Consider the following 12,778-nt stretch of genomic DNA (forward strand, 5'->3'; position numbering starts at 1 on the left):
CAAATCCTGAAAATCCGACTGGAATACGGTCTCGAGGACCGGAGTTCCCTACCCCTGCCTTAGACCCTCCCTGGTGCATCCCAGGATGCACTGGGAAGGGGAAGGCCCACCATTTTTTGAAGAGGCGGGCCAGTCAGAGGGAGTAGGTATCCCTACGACCAGCCTTTCATAGGAGGTGGGGGATACCATCGGGCATCCCTCCTTCTGGAAGCTTTGTGGGGAGCTGTCGGTCCCTCCCGGGGCGGGGCAGTGGACTCCAGTGAAGGGAGGGAATGAATATCCCGAGTGTCGGGGGGGAGGGGGCTGTTGGGTATTTCGGGATGTTAGGAGTGTGAGGAACTCCAGTGGTGGGAGTGGGCATCTCTCTTGCTAGCGGCGGAAGGAAGTGGGCATCACTCCTGCAGGGAGTGTTGGGAAGGGATTGCTGAGAGTGTTGGGTGGTTGTCGAGAGAGCATGGGACCCTGGCAGTAGGAGAGAGTAGGTATCCTTCCTGCCATCCTTCAATATGGGGGGTCGGTCTTTTTTAAAAAATTTTTTTAGGGGGGATGAGCTATCAAGCCTTACTTTCCTGTCATTGCCTGAGCCAATCGGTGCTCGGGTACTGACTGAAAAGTAAAGCTATGACAGATCAGACCCTGTCATAAAATTTTGCCCGCAAATGTGACACAGCGAGGTTAGAAAATCACCCAGAGTGTTCATTTAAATATTGAGTCCATTTTACTACCATTTTAATATTAATGACCTCATTGTACTACATTTGCATGGCAGAGTTGGAGACTGCTAGGAAGCTTGAAAAAGGCCATGGTGAGCTGTTCTGATAATTGGTCTGTAAAATACTGGTACGCTAAACTGGCTGGAACTGGTTTAGTGACTATCGTTAAGGGCATGGGTAAGTTTTGAGAATCCGGCCTTAAATCTTTGGGAAGCTTGTACCAAAACCAGATAGAAATTGAAGGTTTCTATTTGTGTTTTATAAACAACTATACAAAATATTGTCCCTTTTTATATTTTAATAAAAAGATTTAAATATAAAATCATATGTTTGAGGCTTGCTCAAATGAGATGGAGTCTGCAGAGACGGGAGACAGAACTGTTGGGATGGGATGGAGTCGGTGCACACGGACAGAAGCTTTGCACCCAGATAATGAGCTTTTTGGCCAAACTAGCTCAGTCCGCATGGCACTGTCTCCAGTGCTAGATTCCATTGCAGCCATGATAAACATGGTCCCTTGGGCAAAGACTCACATGTGTCCTCTCCTTAGTGCATTACTGTCTAAGTGGTCACCTCAGTCGGGACTCCCTACACATGTCTGCCATGGACATAAGCGGGGGCTAGTATGAGCTGGTGGCTCTGGCCACAGGTGTTGGGGGCATGCCCCTCCGAATAGCCTCATGAGTAATTGTGACGATGGATGCCAGTTTGTTTGGCTTGGGGACTCTCTGCAACGGACACCTAATCCAGAGGCGTTGGTAGCCTTCTCAAAGGAAGGTTGATCAACAGATTGGGACTTCGTGCCATTTGTTTGGCATTGCAGAGGCTAGGAAAGAGCCTGGAGAGGGGCAAGTGGTGCGAGTCTTCTCGGACAATGCTACTGCAGTGGTGTATGTCAATTGCCAGGGAGGCACCAAGAGTGCACAGCTGTGTCTGGAAGCTCGCTTACTATTCATATAGGCAAAGTTTAATCTTCAGGTGTTTTCAGTGATGCATGTAGTAGGGGTGGTCAGTGACCAGACCGATTTCCTCAGCAGATAGACTGGATCCAGGAGAATGGATGCTGTCTGCATTGACCTTCCAATCCATTGTTTGACACTGGGGTCACCCAACATTCAATCTGAAGGCGAAAGCAATAAACAAGAAGGCAAACCGATTCTTTGGTCAAAGATCCAAGCCTGGGAGCATAGGTCTGGACCACAGCCATGGCCGAAGAGCGAGCTCTTGTACGTGTTTTCTCCATGGCCATTGCTAGGCTGGATTCTCCACAGGATTGCAAGCCATCGGGGAACAAGTCATTGTTGTGGCTTCAGATTGGCCCCGTAGACTGTTATATGTAGACCGTGCAGCTGGACTTTCTTTCTCGGGGACCAGTGGTCATAGATCCTGATTGCTTTGCTGTTACGACATGGCTCTTGAGTGCGCAGTGTTAGTGCACAAGGGATACACATGGTAGTCCATTTCTACCCTATTCAGAGCCAAAAAGCCTATGATGGTCCCTGATTATGCTAAGGCATGAGAAACTTTCCAGCACTGTTGCATTCAAGAAAAGGCGGAACTGTTCTCTGCTCTAATCTCTATGTTGTTGGCCTTGACAAGAGGCTTACAATGGCATCCTTCAGTCCAAGTGGTGGGACTCTCTTGTTTCAGGGCTTGAGAGTGTAAGCCTCCCTTGGCGTCTTATCTGAATATAGACAGATTCTAAGGGGGTGCTGCAGCTCAGGCCCCCAGTTAAAACACTTATTTCCTTCATAGAACCTTAACGTGGTTTTGCAAGGCCTCAGTTAGGCTCCATACGAGCCACTGAAGGAAGCGTCATTGGTAGAATCTGATGCTCAAGACTTGTTTATTTTTCTTGTGATTATTACATCAGTGAGAAGAGTCTCTGAGCTACAGGCTCTTTCTTGCAGAGAGTCTTTCCTCAAGTTCAGAGAGGCCGGAGTTCCTTTGCATACCGTTCCATCCTTTTCACCAAAGGTTGTTTCGGCTTTCAATGTCCATCAGGAGGTCAGATTGCTGGCGTTTCAATTCACAGGTTCTAAGAAGAACCAGATTCTGAAAAAGTTGGATGTGAGAAGAGCAAGTGCTTCTGAGTTCAGGCTATCTGACCATCTTTTTGTGCTCACTAGTCAGGCTAGATGCAACACACCGGCTTCCAAGACCATGATATCTAGATGGATCTGGAGGGCCATTTCATCAGCAAATATTGCTTGTTGAAACAGTCTCCAGTCTCCATAAGAGCACGTTTGACTAGAAGCATGGCTTCTTCGTAGGTTGAAGCTTGGGCAGTCTCCTCTGAGGAGATTTAGGGCAGCGAACTGATCCACTCTATACATTCCCCAAATTTTACAGAGTGGATGTATCAGCAATGGAGGACTCCACCATTTGGGTCCTCGTTGTTATGTACTGGCTTAGCAGTCCTGCCCCAGATATCTGGGGCTGCTTTTGAAGGTCCTGTCTGTCCAGAATGATACACACATTGCACTAGAAAAAGAGATTAGGTTCTTACCTTGCTAATAATATATTTTCTAATAGATAGGTATACCATTCTGGAGCACTGCCCTTGTCAGTTATCTCCTGTGCTTGCCTACTGTCTCAAGCAGACAGTTCAAATCCAAACTGAAATTTGGATGACTGTCAAACCTTAACAGTATAAAGAACTTATCTATTGCGATATCACATTGGGATAATACTTGAGCTCCATAATTATTTTTCTGTTTGGCATGATTGTGCCACTGTTTTGATCTGTTCTGTTCAGTGGCAAGGTTTAACATGTTATGATTTCAGAGCAGAACAGATTATAGTTTGTTAGTTTCTCCATACCCCTCCACTTGTGTTTCTATTTGGTACAAACTGGAGGAAGCAGCAGAACCCTTTAGTGAAGGAGGAGGGATTCGAAAGCTGGAGTGGATTTCTTCTGCATGGTATAGAAAACCTTTTATATGCTGAAAGATTAGAGAAACTGGGGCTCTTTTCCCTGGAAAAGCGGAAGCTTAGAGGGGACATGATAAGAGACTTACAAGATCATGAAGGGCATAGAGAAAGTGGAGAGGGACAGACTCTTCAAACTTTCGAAAACTACAAAAACAAGAGGGCATTCGGGAAAATTAAGAGGGGACAGATTCAGAACCAATGCTTGGAAGTTCTTCTTCGCCCAAAGGGTGTTGGACACCTGGAATGCGCTTCCAGAGGATGTGATAGGACAGAATACGGTATCGGGGTTCAAGAAGGGATTAGATATTTCCTGAAGGAAAAAGGGATAGAAGGGTATAGATAGAGGATTGCTGTACAGGTCCTGGACCAGATGGGCTGCTGCGTGAGCAGACTGCGGGGCATGATGGACCTCTGGTCTGATCCAGCAGAGGCACTGCTTATGTTCTTATAAAGATTTTTACCTCATGCAAAATTATATTTTCTTTAATAATTCATTAACTATTTTTTCTATGGCCCTCCAAGTACCTACAAATCCAAAATGTGGCCCTGCAAAGGGTTTGAGTTTGAGACCACTGGTTTAGAAGGTCTGTTTGGTCATCCATATTTAACTCCTTTTGTTTTGGTTCGAAAGCCTTTGATCATCTTCAGATGTGTTTTATATTCTTGTAAAAGACTGAAGTTCCCTTTTTTTCTTTATCAATTTTACATTTTAACAAAATCAAACATTTTGTACAGAAAGATTGTGTGTTAATACAACACTTCAGGAAAACTAAAATTTTTTTCAATAACTTCACTCTATTCAAACAATCTCAAGTCATCATTTTGATCCAAGAATCTATAAGTGAATATATAAGAAAATTCAAAAGATATACTTTGTGCAAAAATGGTATCTGTGGACTGGTTTGAGGAGCTTAAAATTCTATTTAGCTAATCCGATGTTACTTCCTTTTCCAGGCGTTTCAACGTTAAGAAAGTTGTAAGTTGGGCCGGTTCAAAAAAACACATATTTTTGTTATCTAGATACCTTACTATACATTTACATCAGTGGTCTCAAACTCAAACCCTTTGCAGGGCCCCATTTTGGATTTGTAGGTATTTAGAGGGCCTCAGAAAAAAATAGTTAATGTCTTATTAAAGAAATGACAATTTTGCATTAGGTAAAACTCTTTATAGCTTATAAATCTTTCCTTTTGGCTAAGTCTTAATAATAATAATATTGTAATTTATAGCTAAAGAGACATATGATTAAGAAACTGTTTTATTTTACTTTTGTAATTATGATAAACATACCGAGGGCCTCAAAATAGTACCTGGCGGGCCGCATATGGCCCATGGGCTGCGAGTTTGAGACCACTGATTTACATGGATAACATAAGAAGAAAATACCACCTAACTGAGTAACACTGAAGTTCCTGCTATCCTGATTGTGGAGGCCTTAAGGGCTTGGTCTGTTCAAGAGAAATGTTTACCTACTGGTGTGACAGTTTGTTCTTCTCTGTAATACCCTTTTAATATTCAGCGTTGTTTTCTTTCCGCCACATTGTGAATACCTTATTTCATAAAGAAACATGAATATGACCCTTTGCATATCTTTTTATTTGAGTGACTGATCTAGCATGCAGTGTGATGTTTTGTAGGACTTACCTGTAGTTTGTTGAAAACTGCTAAATATTAAAATGTTTTCTATCATATCCTTTCTTTTCTCCAGCTAGTGTCTCATAAGGTCCTTAAGGAGTAGACTCTTCAAATGGATTAGTTTTGCACATTCTTATGACAGGAATGAACCTTGTTCCTAAGCTAGGGTAAGTTGGGAGATGATCTGGGTCTCTCAGATTTACTAATAGTGCTTGTTGCCATCAACTGTGGCCTGTAAGTAATGTATGGCCTCTTTATGGAAGACAGGTTTGTGCACAATAGTCCATGCATGATCTTTTTGACCTAAACTCCTTATATATAGGCCTTCTAAAGTAACCAGCCCCACTCACTTGCATAAAATTCAAAGCACAGGTGTATGTTGAGTTACTGGGCTAGGAAAATTCAGCAATTGCTCCAGAACTTAAAAATCCCCCCACACAATAACTTCACTGGCTATATAGGTAATGCAGAAGATTCAATTTTAGATGACCTTTCTTACGTATAAAATTTCTGCGTTGTTTAGCACCAGGCGATCCATAAGGGATTATCATTAAATACCTGGTCTTACTCTTAAGCCATTATTGTCTTTTGGATGTCAAGAGGAAATTCATATTGAATAAAAGATGTTGTTTATGTGTATCACTTTGAAGGAATGACATTTTGTTGGATCTTAAGTTAAATGCATCCCAATTACCATATTTTCACCCATATACCGCGCACCCGTGTAAAACGTGCACACGGGTATAGCGCGCGGGGAACACAAATTTCTGTAAAAAAAATTTAATATAGCGCACACACGCGTATACCGCGCATGCTAAAACCTCCTCCCGCCTACTCCGAACCAGCATCCTCCCCCCCCCCGCTCGCTTACCCGAGAGAGCATTTTTTTTTTTCATTCGAATCCGGCATTCCCCCTGCGAACCGGCTCTTTCCGAGATAGAGAGCTAGACCAGAAGGCTTTGAGCATGCGCAAATGCTCAAAGCCTAGTCCAGCCCAGCACAGGAAGAAGGAGGATCTCTCTCGCACCGCTCAGCCTAGCCCAGCCCAGCCCAACCCAACGAGGGAGGATCTTCAGGCACTGGCACATCCTGTGCATTGGTGCTGGTGCCGGTGCCCAATTGGGTAAGAGTTGTCTTTGCGGTGCTGGGGGGGATGTAGGATCGCGGGGGAGGGGGGGTGACGCGAGCGGGGGGGGGGGAGGATGCTGGTTCGCAGGGGGAATGCCGGATTCGAATGAAAAAAAAAAACATGTGTACAACGCGCTCACACGTATAACGCGCATGGTTATGCACGGTTTGTAAAATCGTGTGTAACGCGCGCGTTATATGGGTGAAAATACGGTATATCAAGGCTGGCTTTTTATAAGGGTTTTTTTTTTTGAGGGGGGGTTTGTTTTGTTCAATTTTTTTAAATATGGAATTCTATGCCTGCAATCTATTATTTACTCTTGTGCTCAGGGTTGGGATTTTGCATTTATAATTTAGCTATTTTGCCTTATCAGTCCTAGATCAATTCGATTTACAATCAGATACAGTAGGCAATTTCTTTGTTGCCAGAGGGCTTTCAATCTGTTTCTGTACCTGAAACAAGTGAAGGTAACTGACTTAACCAAGGTCACAGAGAGTATCGGGGAATTTCACCCTTGTCTTCCCTGGTTCTCTCACTGTGTGGCTACTCCATTCGCTATCCTTGGTTTGTATTCATGACAGTTTGAGCACGTGCAGTATTTATCTTCTGTTCCTTTTCCAGATGTGCATAGGTTTATTCCTGCCCCCTCCCCCATATGATATAGTTGTTAACAGAGGGACTAATGAAGCTCCTCTATACTGAATTGAGGTCTCTGATAACATATTGGGGGGGGGGGAGGGGGGTTCTTCTAAAACTGCCTAAAGACAGCCTGTGGGATAAAGATGAGATGCAGCCCACAGCTATATCTGACTTTCTATTTGCTATTGACTTTTTTTTTTTTTGTTAAAATTCATAATAAGCTTGCAGCTCTAAATTCATATAAAATGATTTTTTTCCTACCTTTTCTCTTTGTCGTCCTCCCCCCCCTCACATCGCTCATTCTTTCAACTTGATTGAACCTGCAGTGACTGGAGGGAGCCATGTCCAATTTCACAGCAGCAGAAGCCCAGCAGCTCCTTCACAATAAGTTTGTGGTGATTCTAGGTGATTCCAGTAAGTGAATCTTTTAATTTTAAGCACATTTTTTTTAACTCTTTCATTGTTCATCAATGATGCTTGTTTGTAGCTGAATTGTGACACACAAAAAAAGAAAATTGAGAGCCTACTCTAAGGAAACCTGTACAAAACTCTTTCTCAAAATATATTTACTAATCATAAGAGACTGGAAATTTTTTTTTAACATTAATAGGAGCCTTAGTTATATACTGTCCAGTGCTGGGTAGTAACTAATTACGGTAATGCTTTTAGGTAACTATCAATGTAACTAGTTACATTTTGATAAGATTAAAAAAAAAAAAAAAAAAAAAAAGTAACTAGTTACTTTATTTTAGTAACTACTAACAAAATTTACAAGTTACTTTTTTAAATAGCATGCAGAACAATTGATGATAAATTTCCATTTGATATTTATTGCTAGAAAAATGGAAAGTTTTGAAAAACAATTAAGGAAAAAACAATCTGAGACTCCTTAATTTTCCTAAATGTCCCTTAATTTCACCAGTGGAGATGGCAAGGAAGTACTTTAAAGAAATTTTGCTTATTCCTGCAGAAAGTTTGCCACCTATAGTCAGAGCTAATTATTTTCAAATAAAGAAACCTGTGGAAATGTCTACTCCAAATGAGATTCAAGGGGCAAATAAAGAGGATATTAACTTAACTTTTCTGGAAAACTCTTTAGAGGTTTTAACAGAAAGGAAAACCTTGCTAATAACTCTTGCTTTGGAAAGTGATAGAGAATATGTATTACGTCTGTATTTTTGTCATATAAATGATCAGGTTTTTTTAGGTTCTAATTTTCAGATATTTCCAGACATGTCTTTAAGATCTCAGAGGCGTAGAAAGGAATTCTTGGCATTGAGGCCAAGAGTCCTAACCCTGAGAGCAAATTTTTTGTTGAAATTTCCTGTAAAATGTTTTGTTACCCATCAGAATAAGAGTTATCTATTTTTTGAACCTAAACAACTGTTAGGATTTATAGAATCAAAAGAGCAAGTAGTGCCCATAGCTGAAAATTGTATAACTTGTCATGAATGGCTGTAGTAACTGCAGATAAGTGCCGCTTCCTAGGTTGAATAAGATTTTTTTTTTTTTTCTTTCATTAACATTTTTCTAAAATCTCTCTTAAATATATGGTGGATTAAATAGGTTGAACTAAAGGAGTAACCTAACTCACTGAGTTAAGTGGAATTGGGTTTATAAATTTTCTGTTAATAATCTTTGTAAAACTGTATACAAGTTTTTGATTTGCTTGTTTGAAATTTGAAAAATCGAATAAATAAAAAGTTAAAAAAAAAAAGAAATTTCCATTTGTGCTGTTCTATTCATTAAGCCTCCAAATTCAGCTCATTTCTCTTGCATTGCCACAGTGCATTATAGTAATTACCCATGCACTGGCTAAACATGACAGCCAGCCAAACAGGCTCTATTAAACTGAATGTTTTTTCCATAAGTTGCACCACCTTTAGTAGTTTATAAACCTATAAACCACCAATAGGGTCTGGATGATGTAGGGTTTTAAAGGCACAGTTTACTTAGGTGGTTTCTCTCTTACCCATCACCTTTCTAAAGCAAAAGGAAACTTTAATTGGAGGTATGTCCTGAAGGACTGTGGGATGATCTGGTTTTCTCAGTAACTGAGCAAGTTACAGGTGAATTATAATGTAGATCAGGGGCTGCATGTGGCCCCGCTCACGCTCGAGGGTGATGCGGTGTTTTCTTTCTTGCCAGCGCCCTCCTCCATCTTCCTGTATCGTTCGCTGAAAGCCGTGGGCAGCGGATTCTATGTGCCTCTTGCGGCTGGCCCAGAAGTGTTCCCTTTGACGTCACAACGTCAGAGAGCATGCTTCCAGATCAGCCGCAGGAGGCGCATGGAAGCCGCTGCCGTGGCTTTCAGCAAATGCTGCAGGAAGATGGAGGAGGGCGCCGGCAAGACAGAAAACACCGCATCACCGAGGCACCCGGCAAGACGGTAAACACATTTGAGCATTGTTGGGGGTGCTGCCTGGGGGGGTGGAGGACACGCAGGACAGGTTGGCCCGTTTGGCCTACACGGCTGCCTGGATGGTGATAGTCCTTCATTGGAAGAGCTCAACAGTGCCTACCCTGCCGATGATGAGAGAGAAATTGGGCTGGGTCTGTGAGCGTTATAGACTATCTGCTTTACTAACTCGGTGCTGGCAGCAATATGAGGAGGTGTGGGGTCGATTTCTCGCAGTGGAGGGAATGGATTACTGAGGGGTTATGGGGGAGGGGGGCGGTGATTGGATTCCTGGGTGGTTGGGCTGTGGCTTGGATATAGGGAGTTGGGAGCTCCACTTGGTCTTCCAGGTGGTTGGGGAAGGTACGGGGAGGGGGGTCATTGAGCTGTCTCTCGGGGAGTGGGGGTAGGGAAGGGTGGGTTCTGTTTTGTTCTCTTAAAAGTGTTCAACACAGTTCTTGTGCTTGGTGGGACATTGTTGTTTGGTTGTTACTTTTCAGTAGATTGGGATCCTTGTGTTTTTCTCGTTTCTTATCTGTGTTTAAATAAAGAATTACACCCCCCCCAACATCAACGGGCTTAGGAACTGGGAGTTACAGACACCAGCAACAGTAGCCCTTCAGGAGAAGGCAGAGAGGGCTGGGGGCAGTAGTGAAGGAGACAGAATGAAAGGAAAGATAGAGGGACGCATGAGCCATAAGATGGAAGAATGGAGGGAGTGAAGGAAAGAGATGCAGAGGTGAGGGAGGTAACAGAAAGGGAGAATTGGGTGTCTGAGAGAGGGAAAGATATGGTACAATTGGGGAGAGAGAAGGGGAAGAACATACTGGGCCGAGGAAGCCTCCTGGACTTTTTTTTTTAAGTACAGAGGGGGAGGGTATTAAAAGAAGTGCTAGATTAGATGTGGGGAGAGAGCTCATAGGGCCAGAAACAGATGACAGAGAGATGATGGGCAATAGTCTGAAGGGAGAAAAGTTGGACCTGGGGTGGTGTGGAAAAAGAGGGAAAGAGATACTTGAAGGGAGAACTGTTGGGAAGAGAAAGGGAGAAATGGTGGACCTGGGGAAGGCAGGCAGGCAGGGGGAGAGATGGGATGGGGGCAGTTGGAAAGAGAAAGGGAGAGAAGTTGGATTTGGTGATGGGAGGGAGAGAGAAATATTAGGCCTTTGGATGGAAAGCAGAGAGATGCAGCATCTCTCTTTTTTTCCTCTCCATTTCATTGTTCAGCATCAAGGGGGGAAGGAAAGAAGAAAAACAGAAAAGAGAGGGAGCAAAATGTTGGACCATGGGAATAGAGAAGCAGAGATGGACCAATAGGAGGACAGGAGGGAAGAGAGCTGGGATAAGAAGATGCTAGGAGATGGAAAGAAAAGGACAGGGAATTATAGCCTGACCAGAGGAGAGATGGAGGGGGATTCTTAAAGTGGTGAGCCAGATGGATGAGGTCAAAAGGGAGATGACAAGATGAGTGACAGAGCAGTGAGTACAGTGGTAGAAATGTGGTAATGGAGAGTAGACAGCAGGAAATAGGAGGCTGGGAAAGGAGTGAGATGGGAAATAGGAGAGTTAGGAACTGAGAGAAGATAGAGAATTAAGAGGAAGCTGAACATTTAAAAAGAAGAAGGGTGAGAAAGAAGGCAAGATTTGAGTGGACAGAGGCAGAAAAGAAAAAGTTAAGAAAGCTGAAAAGGAAAAATCAATACATTGGAGACAGGCATAAGAAGGAAATGAAATGAGAGAAGAGGAGAAAAAATGGACAGCAGACACTGGAAAGAGAATTAGTTGAAGATAGACAAAAAGCAGAAAAAGAAACTGGGACCAAGATGATGGAAAAACAAAATATCCAGACAAGGTAGAAAAAAAATTGTTTTATTTTGAATTTATTAACTGGAATATGTTAGCTTTGGGATATGTGCATCGCAATTATTTTTGAATTCAGTGGCGTAGTCGTATACAGCTGATTTGGCGGACGGACTGGAGCCCATAATTAGTGGATGGGCACCAAAGTTTCTCCCTGCCTGAGTTCTGTTTATAAATATTTGAGCTAGTGGGGATTCCCAAACCCTGCCAACTAGAGACATCTTCCTCCAGTCTTGCAACCCCAAATCTCCAAGCTTTGCAGCCAATGGCAATATCCTCAAGCTGCATGAATGCCAAGGGGGGGGGGGGGGTGCAGGGAGGAGGGAAGGCAGCCACTCTGCAATATTGCTGCCAGCTGCAGAACTTGGGAAGTTGGAGGGGGAGGAGGTGGTCGTCAGTTCGTGAGGCTTGGGGATCCCTACTAGCTACAGCAGGGGAGATATTCATTTTGAGGGAGCCTAAGCTCAAAGTGGGAGGCCCAAAAAAGCAGTAATATTTACCCTGATTAAACGATCCTCCATGTGCGCTGTTGACAGCTGATTCAGCATCCCTGCTCTGAAGAGGCTCACTATAGCTGTAATAGAAGTGAATGGGAGAACCAGGAGCATGCATCCCTGCTCATCAGAATAGGGATGCGGAAGCCTGTGGCTGCTCCCACTGTCAGCGGTACATGTGGAGGGATCACTCAGGGCAAGTATTACCGTATTGTCTCGCATATAACGCGCGCGTTATACGTGGTTTTTACGTACCGCACATACCCTTGCATGTTATACGCGTGAGCGCGTTGTACAAATTTTTTTTTACATAGTTCCCACCAGCAGGACCGCTCGCCCGCACCCCCACCCCGAAGGACCGCTCGCACGCACCCCCACTCTGAAGGACCGCTCGCACCCCCACAGCCTCCCAACCCCCCCCATCATGTAGAAGCTCCTACCGGTGTCCTGCTGCTTCCTCTTGGCGGTCCCGACACCCGACACAATCGGGGCAAGAGGGATTTCAAGCCCTCTTGCCCCAGCCAACCGCGGCACCCCCGACACGATCGGGGCAAGAGGGAGCTCAAGCCCTCTTGCTCCCCCGACTCCCCGACACGATCGGGGCAAAAGGGAGCCCAAGCCCTCTTGCCCCGCCAACTCCCCGACAATATCGGGCCAGGAGGGAGCCCAAGTCTTCTTGGCCCTGGTGACCCCCCCCCCCCACCGCTAGTTGTTCGGGCCAGGAGGGAGCCCAAACCCTCCTGGCCAGGGCGACCCCCCCCCCCGCACTACATTACTGGCAGGAGGGATCCCACCTGGGGGCGGGGCCTGAGGCACATTGGCCCAACCCGACCATGTGCCCAAGGCCCCACCCCCAGGAGGCTAAGGCTCCCGGGCCTATTCTGATTGGCCCAGGCACCTTAGGCCCCACCAGTAGGCGGAATTTTGGGACGGATGGGCCAATCCGGCCTCATTCCGTCGTTGGCTGCCTGCCGGA

At 44.5% G+C, this 12,778-nt stretch overlaps 1 protein-coding gene across 6 annotated transcripts in view; it reads left to right on the forward strand.

The window, feature by feature from the left end:
* Positions 1–12,778, forward strand: part of LOC117364564 (PC-esterase domain-containing protein 1A-like) — a 163,098-nt gene that overhangs the window by 45,422 nt on the left and 104,898 nt on the right. For all 6 annotated transcript variants that reach the window (XM_033953914.1, XM_033953931.1, XM_033953922.1 and 3 more), the window contains exons 2-3: positions 5,356–5,449; positions 7,377–7,464. In XM_033953914.1, the coding sequence (XP_033809805.1) occupies positions 7,392–7,464 (73 nt within the window). In that variant the 5' untranslated portion in view covers positions 5,356–5,449; positions 7,377–7,391. The remainder of the gene's footprint in view (positions 1–5,355; positions 5,450–7,376; positions 7,465–12,778) is intronic.

Source organism: Geotrypetes seraphini, chromosome 1 (assembly GCF_902459505.1).
Source record: "Geotrypetes seraphini chromosome 1, aGeoSer1.1, whole genome shotgun sequence".
Taxonomy (NCBI): Eukaryota; Metazoa; Chordata; class Amphibia; order Gymnophiona; family Dermophiidae; genus Geotrypetes; species Geotrypetes seraphini.